The 12,868-nt window shown below is 41.7% G+C and overlaps 1 protein-coding gene across 2 annotated transcripts in view; it reads left to right on the top strand.

Annotated features, from left to right (window-relative positions):
* XPNPEP3 (X-prolyl aminopeptidase 3) overlaps positions 1-12,868 on the top strand; it is a 62,296-nt gene that overhangs the window by 18,202 nt on the left and 31,226 nt on the right. For both annotated transcript variants that reach the window (XM_017510365.2, XM_017510368.2), the window contains one exon: positions 911-1,113. In XM_017510365.2, coding sequence (XP_017365854.1) covers positions 911-1,113 — 203 coding nt within the window. The remainder of the gene's footprint in view (positions 1-910; positions 1,114-12,868) is intronic.

Below are 12,868 nucleotides of genomic sequence, written 5' to 3'. Positions count from 1 at the left end.
GACCTCAGATGATCCACCCACCTTGGCCTCCCAAGTGCTTGGATTACAGGTGTGAGCCACTACACCTGGCCAACTGTAGTGTTTACATAGCAATGAATAATTGCTCCAGAATGGGAGGAGAAACCTTTCCCCAGTACTGAGATCATTATGTGAAAGGATGGGACACTTTACCCATAAAGTCATGATCTGAGCATGTTTTTCTGTCCTTTTGTGTACAATTATTCAGCAAGTGCCTCAGCTCAATAAGTGGTGGTGAAGAACAGTTGTTTTAATTGTTATTTAACAATAAATAATGAAGGCTGGATGCAGTGGCTCAACGCATATTATCCCAGCATTTTGGGAGGCTGAGGCGGCTGGATCACAAGGTCAGGAGTTCGAGACCACCCTGGCCAACATGGTGAAACCTCTGTCTCTATTAAAAATACAAAAATCAGCCGGGCGTGGTAGCGTGCACTTATAGTCCCAGGTACTTGGGAGGCTGAGGCAGAAGAATCACTTGAGCCCAGGAGGCGGAGGTTGCAGTGAGCCAAGATCATGCCACTGCACTACAGCCTGGGCAACAGAGGAAGACTCTGTCTCACAAAAAAACAGTAAATAATGAAATCAAATCAAAGCTTGAATAAAGCTTTAGTCCCATCTGTCATCCTTTATAAAGAACACTGAAGTTTAGGGGCAGAAAAGCTGTGTATTCGGTATTAGAATATCTTGCAGCTTCCAGGAAATTACCTTCCTAGTGATTTATAATCAAACCTTCATTGCTGCAGTCCTGAGAGAGTTTTACTCTCAACACTTTAGAGTTCCACATTACAGGTTTAATACTTTTGACTCTTGTTCCAGTCGTTATGACGGTTGAGATTTCTTCTTGTTGGTAGTTTTGTTTTAAATTTATTTTTTGGCTTCTCATTCTAAGCTGAGACGAACATGGTTTGGTATGACTGGATGAGGCCCTCGCATCCACAGCTTCACTCTGACTACATGCAGCCCCTGACTGAGGCCAAAGCCAGGAGCAAGAACAAGGTTCGGGGTGTTCAACAGCTGGTACAGCGCCTCCGGCTGATCAAATCTCCTGCAGAAATTGAACGAATGCAGATTGCTGGGAAGCTGACATCACAGGTATGATTCCTATTGAAAATGATTTTTTCCAGATTGGAAAAATTATAAACTCTTAAGGTTCAGTAAGCACCTTGAGGCCATATACCCAGTGCAATCTTCTCACAGGCAGATGGGCATCTAGCTTCTGCTGCAGTGTAATGAACATACCTAGAGACTTGCTTAATACCTTGTAAGGCAAAGTAAATGTGCCTTCTGTTAAGATTGTTCTTTTACTCATCCATCTTTGTTGTTGTTGTTGTTGTTGTTGTTGTTTTGAGATAGAGTTTTGTTCTTGTTGCCCAGGCTGGAGTGCAATGGCATGATCTCAGCTCACGGCAACCTCCACCTCCTGGGTTCAAGTGATTCTCATGCCTCAGCCTCCCGATTAGCTGGGATTACAGGCATGTGCCACCATGCCTGGCTAATTTTGTATTTTTAGTAGAGATGGGATTTATCCTTGTTGGTCAGGCTGATCTTGAACTCCTGACCTGAGGTGATCCACCCACCTCAGCCTCCCAAAGTGCTGGGATTACAGGTGTGAACTACCATGCCCAGCTTACCCATCAATCTTCTCTCTCCTTGGAACAACAGAAATTAATTCTGTTTCCTTTCTTTATAGTTACACTAATAGTGTCATTTAAACAGTTTGGTTTCTAAGAAAGACTCAGGACCCAAAGTGACAATGCTTACAGATCTGCAGTTTATTATAGGAAAAGGGTACAAAATAACCACAGTACGGAAGTAAGGATATATAGCACAGCCAATGGCTGTTTCAAAGCAAGGAGCGCAGAGAAGATAGGTGCTGGCTCCTATGGTCTTCCTTAGGCAAGGGCCAGGTAGAATGTATCTTTCTCTTACAGATTAGGAATCACAGTGTTGTCATACTCTGCTCAGGCTACCATAACAAAACAATCTTCATGGCTTAAGCAAGAGAAATTTATTGTCTCATAATTTTGCAGTATGGAAGTCTGAGATTAGGGTGCCATCATGGTCCGTTTCTGGTGAGGGCTCTCCCGGCTTATAAGAAAGTCACTCTCTTGCTGTGTCCTTACATGACAGGGAAAGAGGGCCTTCTTATAAGTCCATAGTCCCATTAGATTAGAGCCCCACCCTTAATTGCCTAATTTAACCTTAATTACCTCCTAAAGACCTAGAGATTGGAGCTTAAACACATTAATTCTGGGGGAAACACAATTCAGACCATAGCACATACACAGAATACCTCAGGATCAGAGACCCCAAAATGGAATCTCAGCTAGGGATTTTTGTTTTTTTGATCACATAGTCATATTCCTGCTATGTAATGGTAAAGCCACCAAGAGGTCTCACAGAGACCAAGTGTAAACCATAAATCTCACCGGCAAACTGATACAGACTACCCCAAAACTCCGTATTTCATTTAAATTAAGTCAATGGCCAGTGTTGGCCATTGACTTAATTTAAATATTTTTTTAACTGTGGTGAACTATGCATAACATAAAAGAAGCCATTTTAACCATTTTTAAGTATGAAATTCAGTGACATTAAGTATATTCACATTCTTGTGCAGCCATCACCACTTTTCCATCATTCCAAATAGAAGCTATACACATAAATAATACCCTCCCATTCTCCCCTTCTCCAGCCCCCAGTAACCTCTACTTTCTCTATAAATCTACCTATTCGTTATGGAATCATACAACATTGGCTTTTTGTGACTGGCTTATTTCACTAAGCATAATGTTTTTAAGGTTCATCCATTAGAATTTCATTTTTTTTTTTTCCTCTTTTGTGACAGAGTCTTGCTCTGTTGCCCAGTCTAGAGTGCAGTAGCATGATCATAGCTCACTGTAGTCTCGACCTCCTGGGTTCAAGTGATCCTTCCACCTTAGCCTCCCAAGTAGCTGAGACCACAGGCACATGCCACCATGCCTGCTCATTTTTAAAATTTTTTGTAGAGACAGAGTCTCTCAATGTTGTCTAGGCTAGTCTCAAACTCCTGAGCTCAAGCAATCCGCCCACATCAACCTCCCAAAATGCTGGGATTACAGGTATGAGCCGTAGTGCCCAGCCTCATTCTTTTTAAAGACCGAATAATATTTCATTGTATGCGTATGCTATATTTTATTTGTCCATTCATCCATTGATGAACATTTGGTTTCTATCTGTTTTTTATTATTGTGAATAATGTTGCTGTGAGCATAAATGTACAAATATCTTCTGTTCAAGTGTCTTTTAATTCTATTTGGTATATTCACACAACTGGAGTTGCCAGATCAAACTGTAATTCAATGTTTAATATTTTGAAGACCACCATACTGTTTCCCATAGTGGCTACACCATTTCATGTTCCCACTAGCAGTGCACCACGTGTTCTAATTTCTCCACTCTACACCAACACTTGTTCTGTTTTTATGGTAACAACCAATCCTAATGGGTGTGAAGTCCCTTGGTTTGGATTTTCATTTCCCTGATGATTAGTGGTGTTGGGCATCTTTTTATGTGCTTATTGCCTTCCTAATCCTTTTTTTTTTCTTTTTGGGAGGGTCTCACTATTATTGCTCAGGTTGTAGTGCCTGGTGAGATCATAGCTTGCTGCAGCCTTGAAGTCCTGGACTTAGGGGATCCTCTTGCCTCAGCTTCCTGAGTAGCTTGGATTACAGGCACATACAACCATGCCTGGCTAATTTTTTAGGTTTTTGTAGAGATAGAGTCTCACTGTATTGCCCAGTCTGGTGTTGAACTCCTGGCCTCATAAGATCTTTCATCCTCAACCTCCCAAAATACTAAGATCACAGGCATGAACCACCCCGCCCAGCTTCCTCTTAAGATTTTCAATCACTATGTTTCCTGCCATGCCTTGACCAAGGAAGGAACTTCAGCAAAGTAGTCCTGGCTGATTTTAGGCCTGGAACTAGCAGAACAGTTCACTGTACCCCATAACCAATATTAATTCTATTTTTTGATAAAACAATAATCCTGAGTTGATAAGAGTTACTTTATAATATCTTATAGATAATCAAAATACATAGACCAGAAGGGCATAGTGGCTCACCCCTATAATCTCAGCACTTTAGTAGGAGGCCAAGGTGGGAGGATCACATGAGGCAGCAAGGAGTTGGAGACCAGCCTGGGCAACATAGCAAGACCTCATCTCTACAAAAAAATGTTTTTAATTAGCCAGGCATTGTGGCATATGCTTGTAGTCCTAGCTACTGTGGAGGCTGAGGCAGAAGGATCACTTGAGCCCAAGAGTTTCAGGTTACAGCGAAGTATTATCACACTACTGCATCCCAGCCTGAGTGACAGAGCAAAACCCTGTCTCTAAAAAAATGCATACACAGAATCCAAACATTTACAGTGACTATTGAAGGGTTGTTACTGATTTAAACAGACAGCTGATTTATCCAATTACACTTTCTTGTCTTTTCTATGAATTGTACAATCCTTTGGCCTCCCTGATCCACCATTTTCTGCATTTTATGGTGTATAGCTGCTGAATTATTAAAAACAATAATTCATCTATCATTAATGAAGTCTAAATATTCATCAAGCCAAGTCTCCTCCATAGGGATAACATTCTAAGAGGACTTTAATTCAGTCTCTCAATATATTTGATCATCATCATTAGTAAATATTATACTAAAGTTTATAAGCTCCTAAAATCTGAATTTTACCTGATTACTATATTACATCATAAAGCAGTATCTTTGAAGTTAGAAGTCAGACAAAATTTAGCTGCTAAAGGCTTACGTTAAAATAAAAATTAAGGCCAGGCGTGGTGACTCACGTCTATAATCCCAGCACTTTGGGAGGCTGAGGCGGGAGAATCACTTGAGCTCAGAAGTTCAAGACCAGCCTGGGCAACATGGAGAGACCCTGTCGCTACAAAAATTTTTTTAAATAGCCAGTCTTAGTGGTCCCATCTACTTGGGAAGCTGAGGTAGGAGGATCACTTGAGCTGGGGCAGTTGAACCTGCGGTGAGCTGTGATCATGCCACTGCACTCTAGCCTGGGCAACAGAGCAAGACCCCATCTCAAAAAAGAATAATAACATTTTAAAAAATAAATTTAAAATTAAAAAATAAGATGGCTGGATGCAGTGGTTCACGCCTATAATCCCAACACTTTGGGAGGCCAGGACCGGTGGATCACTTGAGCCCAGGAGTTCAAGACCAGCCTGGGCAACATGGTGAACCCTTGTCTCTGCAAAATACAAAAAAATTAGCTGGGCATGATGGTATGCACCTGTTAGTCCCTGCTACTCGGGAGGCTGAAATGGGAGGATCACTTGAGCCCAGGGAGGTTGAGGCTGTAGAGAGCTGAGACTTCACCACTGCACTCCAGCCTGGGTGACAGAGTAAGACCTTGTCTCAATAAAGAAATAAATAAAAGAAGACAAAAATCATGGTGTAATTATTTTGTCCCTCCCTATGCAATTTACGTCTTCTTATATACCATATGTTATTTCTCATAGGAGTCTAGATCAGAGGCCATATCTCTGCTATTTCAAGATTCAACACATCTTGAAAACAGCCAAATTCCTTCTCAAAAAGTTACGTGATATGGCTGGATGTGGTGGCTCACGCCTATAATCCCAGCACTTTGGGAGGCCAGGACCGGTGGATCACTTGAGCCCAGGAGTTTGAGGCCAACCTAGGCCACATAGTAAGACCTCATTTCTACAAAAAAAAATTTTTTTTAATTAGCTGGTTGTGGTGGCACACACCTGTAGTCCCAGCTACTTGGGAGGCTGACGTGGGAAGATCACTTGAGCCCAGGAAGTCAAGGCCGCAGTAAGCCATGATCATGCCACTGTGCTCTGTCTTAGGCGACAGAGTGAGACCCTGTCTCAAAAAGTTACATGGTTTCACAGATGTTGACCTGGTTTCACAGATGTTGATTCTCAGTGAGACAGGTCCTGCAACAGAACTCATTTATCTACCACCGGAAACACTCTCATCCTGTTTAAAATTTGTCCAGGACCCACAGACTTGCACTATAGGAAAAGAATGGTTGGCACTCAGTTGCAATGTTGTAGCTGTTAAAAAGCACCCCAACAGGTTGCATCCTTTAGTTAGAATTTTCATAGACCCCAGGGTCTGTGAGTGTCCCGTGCATGCACAGCGTGGGTTTCTGCCATGGGAATCACTGGCAGTTGTGCTTGGGATACCTTAGACTCCATTTAAATTAAGATATCTGTAATGCAGCTTGTGTTAACATGCAAGCTTATTCCCACTGTTGGGTTGATTTGGACATGTTGGGGTAGCACATGCTGTAAATTCTTAAGACCCGTTTTGTTAGCACTGCCTATCATTTTGAACAGCTTGCCACTCTTGTTCTTACTCCTGAAATAAGATGCCTTCAAGGCACCCTATTGGCATCAGCAAATCTATTTCATCAGTATGTCTTTCCTCATTAAAAACAAATCCACCTGGTCAGTTGCTCCTAGCCTGGCTCCTAATTCCACTGAGGCTGTCTTATTTTGAGTGTGGGAACACGACATGTTGTTGCCATTAAATATTAATACAACTAATATTTATACAACTTTTATTTATACGACTGCTTTAGTTCAACTAGGAAATAAATTTGGGGCCCCAAAATATTGAGTCCCCCAGGCTTAGGTCATATGAGTGGTAGTCACACCTAAATAGACTCCTTTGCATGTACTTTCCAGAATAATCATCCACATTGAATTTGGAATTCTCAGGAATATAGGCCCGCCAAGTTATACCTTGTTCTTTCTTTTTGTCCCTGAGCCAAGTGTCCCAATTTTCTCTCCATGTCCTTAGGTCTGTTCATGCACAATAACAATGCAAATAGCTATTTTTACACATATTGTAATAGATGGAATGTGGCATGAGATAGCGTTCTATCATCATATTCTGGTACCTTTGTAAAACCCTTATCATCTTAATTAATGGTTATATGTGTTAATTGAGATTATTATTTATTTATTTTCAATTTTTTTTTGAGATGGAGTCTCACTTTGTCACCCAGAATGGAATAGCACTATCTTGGCTCACTGCAGTCTTCACCTCCCAGTTTCAAGTGATTCTCCTGCCTCAGCCTCCTGAGTAGCTGGGACTACAGGCGTGCACCACCATGCCTGACCAATTTTTGTATTTTTAGTAGAGACAAGGTTTTTCACCATATTGGTCAGGCTAGTCTTGAACTCCTGACCTCATGATCCACCCATCTTGGCCTCCCAAAGTGCTGGGATTACAGGCCTGAGCCACCACGCCCGGCTGACTGATTTTCAAATTTAACTGGCTAAATATTCTCACAGATTGCTTTCCCAACACAGATCATTTATAATAGGTACATCCTGTGAAACAGGAATCAAGATATAGCCTTATTTATATTATTCCATATAATCATGGATAGCTGTCCCATTTTTTAATCCATTTTGAGGACATATGTCACTCCTGTAAGTGTGCTTGTTAGATTGGCTGTTGTCTGGCTCTCTTTTTTTGCTGTTCAAAAGAGGAGCGGAAAGCTGGGCATGGGTGGTGATGCCAGTAGTCCCAACTACTCAGGAGGCTGAGGCAAGAGGATCACTTGAGGCCAGGAGTTAGAGGCTAGTAGATTATGATAGAGGTGCTATGAGAGTGCCTGTGAGTAGCCACTGCACTCATAGGCAACACAGCAAGACTCCATTTCTTAAAAAGGAGGGGATTTCATAAGTCCTTCACCCCAAGGAGTATCTGAGTCAAAGCAAAGAGAGAACATTATTCATTGTCTTTAAGCATTTCTTGAGGCAGCAGAAGCATCAGTTGAGCTTTTGTACCATTCATTTGTTGGCTTCCTTCCCCTTAGCAGCAATCTTCCCTTTCTTAATCATTTTTTAAGTTTTTTATTGTCTATATATAAATTATATGATGTATTTTGATATACATAATACAGTGGTTACCACAGTCAGGCAGATCCATTTATTTTTAATTTCAGTGCAAACCTTTCCTGCTGAAGGAGACTTCCCCTGGGTCAGCTACTGAGCTAGTCCAATCATATGGAGATAAATGGGGTCAGCTACTGAGCTAGTCCAATCATATGGAGATAAATTGAATAAACACAGAAAATGGAACTATACTGTTGGCAGCTAGGACAATTTTTATTAACAATTTAAGCTTCTGTGGAGCCCACTGGTATACGTTACATCATTATTCAGTGCATACTGCCTGGCTTGGGTTCCTCCACCCATTTAATAGACTTGATTGCCATTCAAGAGATCAACTTGTTGGTTCCAGTCACCTTAAATTCCGGCATAGAGTTTCTTTGGTAAGTATCAGCATGCCATACTTTGATTTTTCCCTCAGAATTTCCATAGAGATTTCCAAAGAGCAATTCCTCATGTGGTGGGGGCCTTTTATTGTTCAGTTATTTGTGACCCACTTGTTAAACCAGTTGCAAGTCCATTAGTGGCAGCCCAAGTCAATATTTACCCACATAATAGGGCTTTTGTGTCTAGTTCTATCAGGACTATGTTTGTAGCCTGTAATTTAGCTCTGTTGACCAACTTGTTCTTAACTTTTTCCATAGGATTTTACCTTCTGATGGACTCTGAACGTCTACTTTTCATACAAAATTGTCCTCAGTTCTAGAACAGCTGTCTGTGAACCAGTTTGATTGCCTGGCGTCTGTGGGCAAATAATTGAAAGGAGGGATCCTAGGGGGAAAAGACTGCTTGCTCATGAATCTGATGAGTGTTTCACATGGATCCTGTTACGGTAGCATATAGTTCATTTTCATCACTTCCATTTCATGACAGAACTTTTTTTTTTTTGAGACAGTTTCACTCTTGTTTCTCAGGCTGAAGTGCAATGGTGCAATCTCAGCTCACCACAACCTCAGCCTCCTGGGTTCAAGTGATTCTCCTGCCTCAGCCTCCCGAGGAGCTGGGATTACAAGCATGCACCACCATGCCCCGCTAATTTTTGTATTTTTGTAGAGATGGGGTTTCTCCATGTTGGTCAGGCTAGTCACAAACTCCCAACCTCAGGTGATCCACCTGCCTCGGCCTCCCAAAGTGCTGGGATTACAGCCATAAGCCACCGCACCCAGCCTTATGACATAACTTCTTTGGACGTTGTCCATCTTACTGAAATGCAGTTTTTTTTTTTTTTTTTCTGCAATAGAGGTTACTACTTTTCTTTTTTTTCTGAGACGGAGTCTTGCCCTTTTGCCCAGGCTGGACTGAAATGGCGCAATCTTGGCTCACTGCAACCTCCACCCCCTGAATTCAAGGGATTCTCCTGCCTTAGCCTCCCAAGTAGCTGAGATTATAGACACCCGCCACCACACTTGGCTGAGTTTTGTATTTTTAGTAGAGATGGGATTTTGCCAAGTTGGCCAGGCTGATCCTGAACTCTTGGCCTCAGGTGATCTGTCAGCCTCAACCTCCCAAAGTGCTGGGATTATAGGTGTGAGCCACCACGCCTGGCTGAGATTAATTCTTTTCAATGGATACTTCTTTTCAATGGAATACATTTCTAACATCATGGATAATAAGGTATCTATTTCAGGTCTTTTTTTATTTTTAAGATGGAGTCTCTTTCTGTCACCCAGGCTGGAGTACAGTGGCGTAATTTCGGCTCACTGCAGCCTCCACCTTCCAGGTTCAAGCAATTCTCCTGCCTCAGCCTCCCAAGTTGCTAGGATTACAGGAGCTCACCACCACACCCAGCTAATTTTTATAGTTTTAGTAGAGATGCAGTTTCACTGTGTTGGCCAGGCTGGTCTCAAACTCCTGGCCTCCAGCGATTTGCCCAACTCAGCCTCCCAAAGTGCTGGCATGAGTCACCATGCCTGGCCATATTTCAGGTCTTACTATAATCTTATAAATCTTTTAGTTGTGGCCGGGCGCGGTGGCTCACGCCTGTAATCCCAGCACTTTGGGAGGCCGAGGCGGGTGGATCACGAGGTCAAGAGATCGAGACCATCCTGGTCAACATGGTGAAACCCCGTCTCTACTAAAACTACAAAAAATCAGCTGGGCATGGTGGCGCGTGCCTGTAATCCCAGCTACTCAGGAGGCTGAGGCAGGAGAATTGCCTGAACTCAGGATGCGAAGGTTGCGGTGAGCCGAGATCGCGCCATTGCACTCCAGCCTGGGTAACAAGAGTGAAACTCCGTCTCAAAAAAAAAAAAAAAAAATATTTTAGTTGTAGGGAGTTGACTCAGTAAATGCTGTTACAAATTAGTAACTGTTTTTCAGAAGACACATAAGGAAAGCAACATCTAATAATGCCTTAGCCCGAAAAGTCCAGGAGTTAGTATAGAGCAGCAATTACAGCTTTTAATGGACTCTTGGGTGGCTGACACTTCTAATATCACTTCAGAATTAGAATTACATGTTTCCTTACATAGTAACTTGGGCCATAGCCTTCTGCAGTTCTAAGAAGGCTTGTTCAGGCCTTTAATCAAATAAGGTCTTTTTAAAAATTATTTATTTCTGCATGTATGGCTTTATTAATTGCTTAAATAAGGTCTTTTTCATGGTGATCTTATAAATTGGGGCCAAAAGTATCCTTAAGTGAGGTATATGACTTCTCTAAAAATCAAATAGGCCCACTAGGTATTAAACCTAAACAAGCCTCATAGGCAGGCAGTGAGGACACTACTCTTAGTGGTATACAATATGTCACATTGCTCCAACACATATAATTCCCTCAAAATTTCATAGTCTCTGTTGGACCCTGGATACTTAGCATGGTTAATCAGTTATCCTCAATTAATCACATGATTTATGACCTCAGTAAAGTTACCTTTAGCTTGAAACAGATTTAGATGATACTAATAATACCGTCAATATATTGGATTGCCAGTTGGCTTAAAATGTACCTGGGATTATGTACCTGAGTTTATTTTAATGAGGTATAGGAAGACAAGCAAACAGAAAAATGACTTTTAGGAAGGAAAAAGTTTTTATACTCAGAGATCCCTAGAAATGAGGCTCAGCACACCACAAAAGGCCACATGGAGAAGCCAGGGTCGGTCAGGAGGCAGAAAGAGAAAGGGATAAAGCATGGGAGGAGCATTTAGAAATTGGAAGGCAAGGTAAGCAAGCTGAGCAGGCTTAGAGTTGGGGAGTTTCAATAATTTTAGTGGGCTCTGGTCTATAGGTATGGCCTCTGGTTGTCCAGTCCTTAACCCTGGGTTGATTTAGGGCAGGGGAATAGTGTCCAGGACTCCAGAGCCTCATAAAGGAGGCACGTGGTGGTGGTGGGGTGGTATGGACTTTGGATTGGTTGGTTTGCATGTCAAAGGTGTGCCCTTAGGCAAGTTGTCTACTGTCTCTAGGAGTTAGCTAACCGTGGAAGGAGCCATCCCTTTCCATCAGTAAGTGCCAGATGCCAGAGCATCGAGGATGCAGAAAATAATCAAATATACTTAATACACCAGTTGTATTCAAACTGGTTTCAGCAACCACTGGATTGTGACAGTACATGAGAGAGTTTAAATATTCTTGAGATAAGACTGTAAGTGTATATTGGAAATCTTTCTATGTGAATACAGACTATTGGCTCTCCCTGGTGACTAATAATGAGAAAAAAGTCTTAGATCAATATAGAATACAGTAATGTTTAGCTTACTCTACTAGGTGTGTAGTCTGGACTGTATCAGTGACTGCTGAGGTTCTTGGAGGTGTAATTTTCATGAGTCCTCTATACTCTACTGTCAGTCTGCTGACCCATCAGCTTTCCTCGTTGGCCATACTGAGCCATTACATAGTGAGTTTATAGACATCAGTTCCTATATGTCTGATATTTCCTTATTTAGGGCAGTAATTTCTTACTGCCTTAGATTATCCAATATTGTTTCAAATTTACTAGTTCAATTGGTTTAGGTAATGCTGAAGGCTTTCCGTGTTCAATGAGTACTGGAAGAAGAAAAGATCTGCAGGTTATTCATATTTTCATAATACCTGTTGAGGAAGGAATTTCCACTCAGACATTTTATCTACATCTGTTACACATTCAGGTAAGGGAGATACCACCACAGAATACATTTTTATCACATCCTCCTTTAATCAGACTTTTTTTTTTTTTTCCAAACAGAGTTTCAATCTGTTGCCCAGGCTGGAGTGCAATGGTGCAGTCTCAGTTCACTGCAACCTCCACCTTCTGGGTTCAAGTGATTCTCCTGCCTCAGCCTCCCGAGTATCTGGGATTATAGGTGCCTGCCACCATGCCTGGCTAATTTTTGCATTTTTAGTAGAGACGGGGTTTCACCCTGTTGCCCAAGCTAGTCTTGAACTCCTGACCTCAAGTGATTCCACCCACCTCAACCTCCCAGAGTACTGGGATTACAGGCATGAATCACCTCTCCCATCTCAGACTTTTTTAAATTAAAAAAACATGTATAACTTTTTTAAAAAAATTGAATTATGGACTTGAACCCTGGACTCTCAGATTAAAAGTCTGATGCTCGACCAACTGAGCTAGCAGACTTCTCACCAGACTTTTTACCCCTTTCACAGCAGCATCCCCACATCCCATGATTTAATTCTGTCTTTCCTAAGTGCTTCTTTAGGAGCCCCAGACAGTATTGTACACTGTCTTACTCCATCCAGTAGGCTTAAAAGAGTTTCTTCTCTACCTCTAGGCCATTTTACTCACATGTTTGTAAAAGGTCTTGTGTTCCCTGCCAGGAGCTGGGGTTATGAGACCCTGGCCTACATATCAATGTTTTTTATCTATTACCATGCTGATATTAAAACACAGCATTTTGACATCTGATGTTAGAGACTCACTGGAACCTTTCTCTTTCTAAAATTTCTTTTTTTTTTTTTTTTTTT

This window comes from Cebus imitator, unplaced genomic scaffold, assembly GCF_001604975.1.
Source record: "Cebus imitator isolate Cc_AM_T3 unplaced genomic scaffold, Cebus_imitator-1.0 Scaffold435, whole genome shotgun sequence".
Lineage (NCBI taxonomy): Eukaryota > Metazoa > Chordata > Mammalia > Primates > Cebidae > Cebus > Cebus imitator.
The sequence above is the reverse complement of the archived record's forward strand: the minus strand, read 5'-3'. Positions and strand labels throughout refer to the sequence as shown.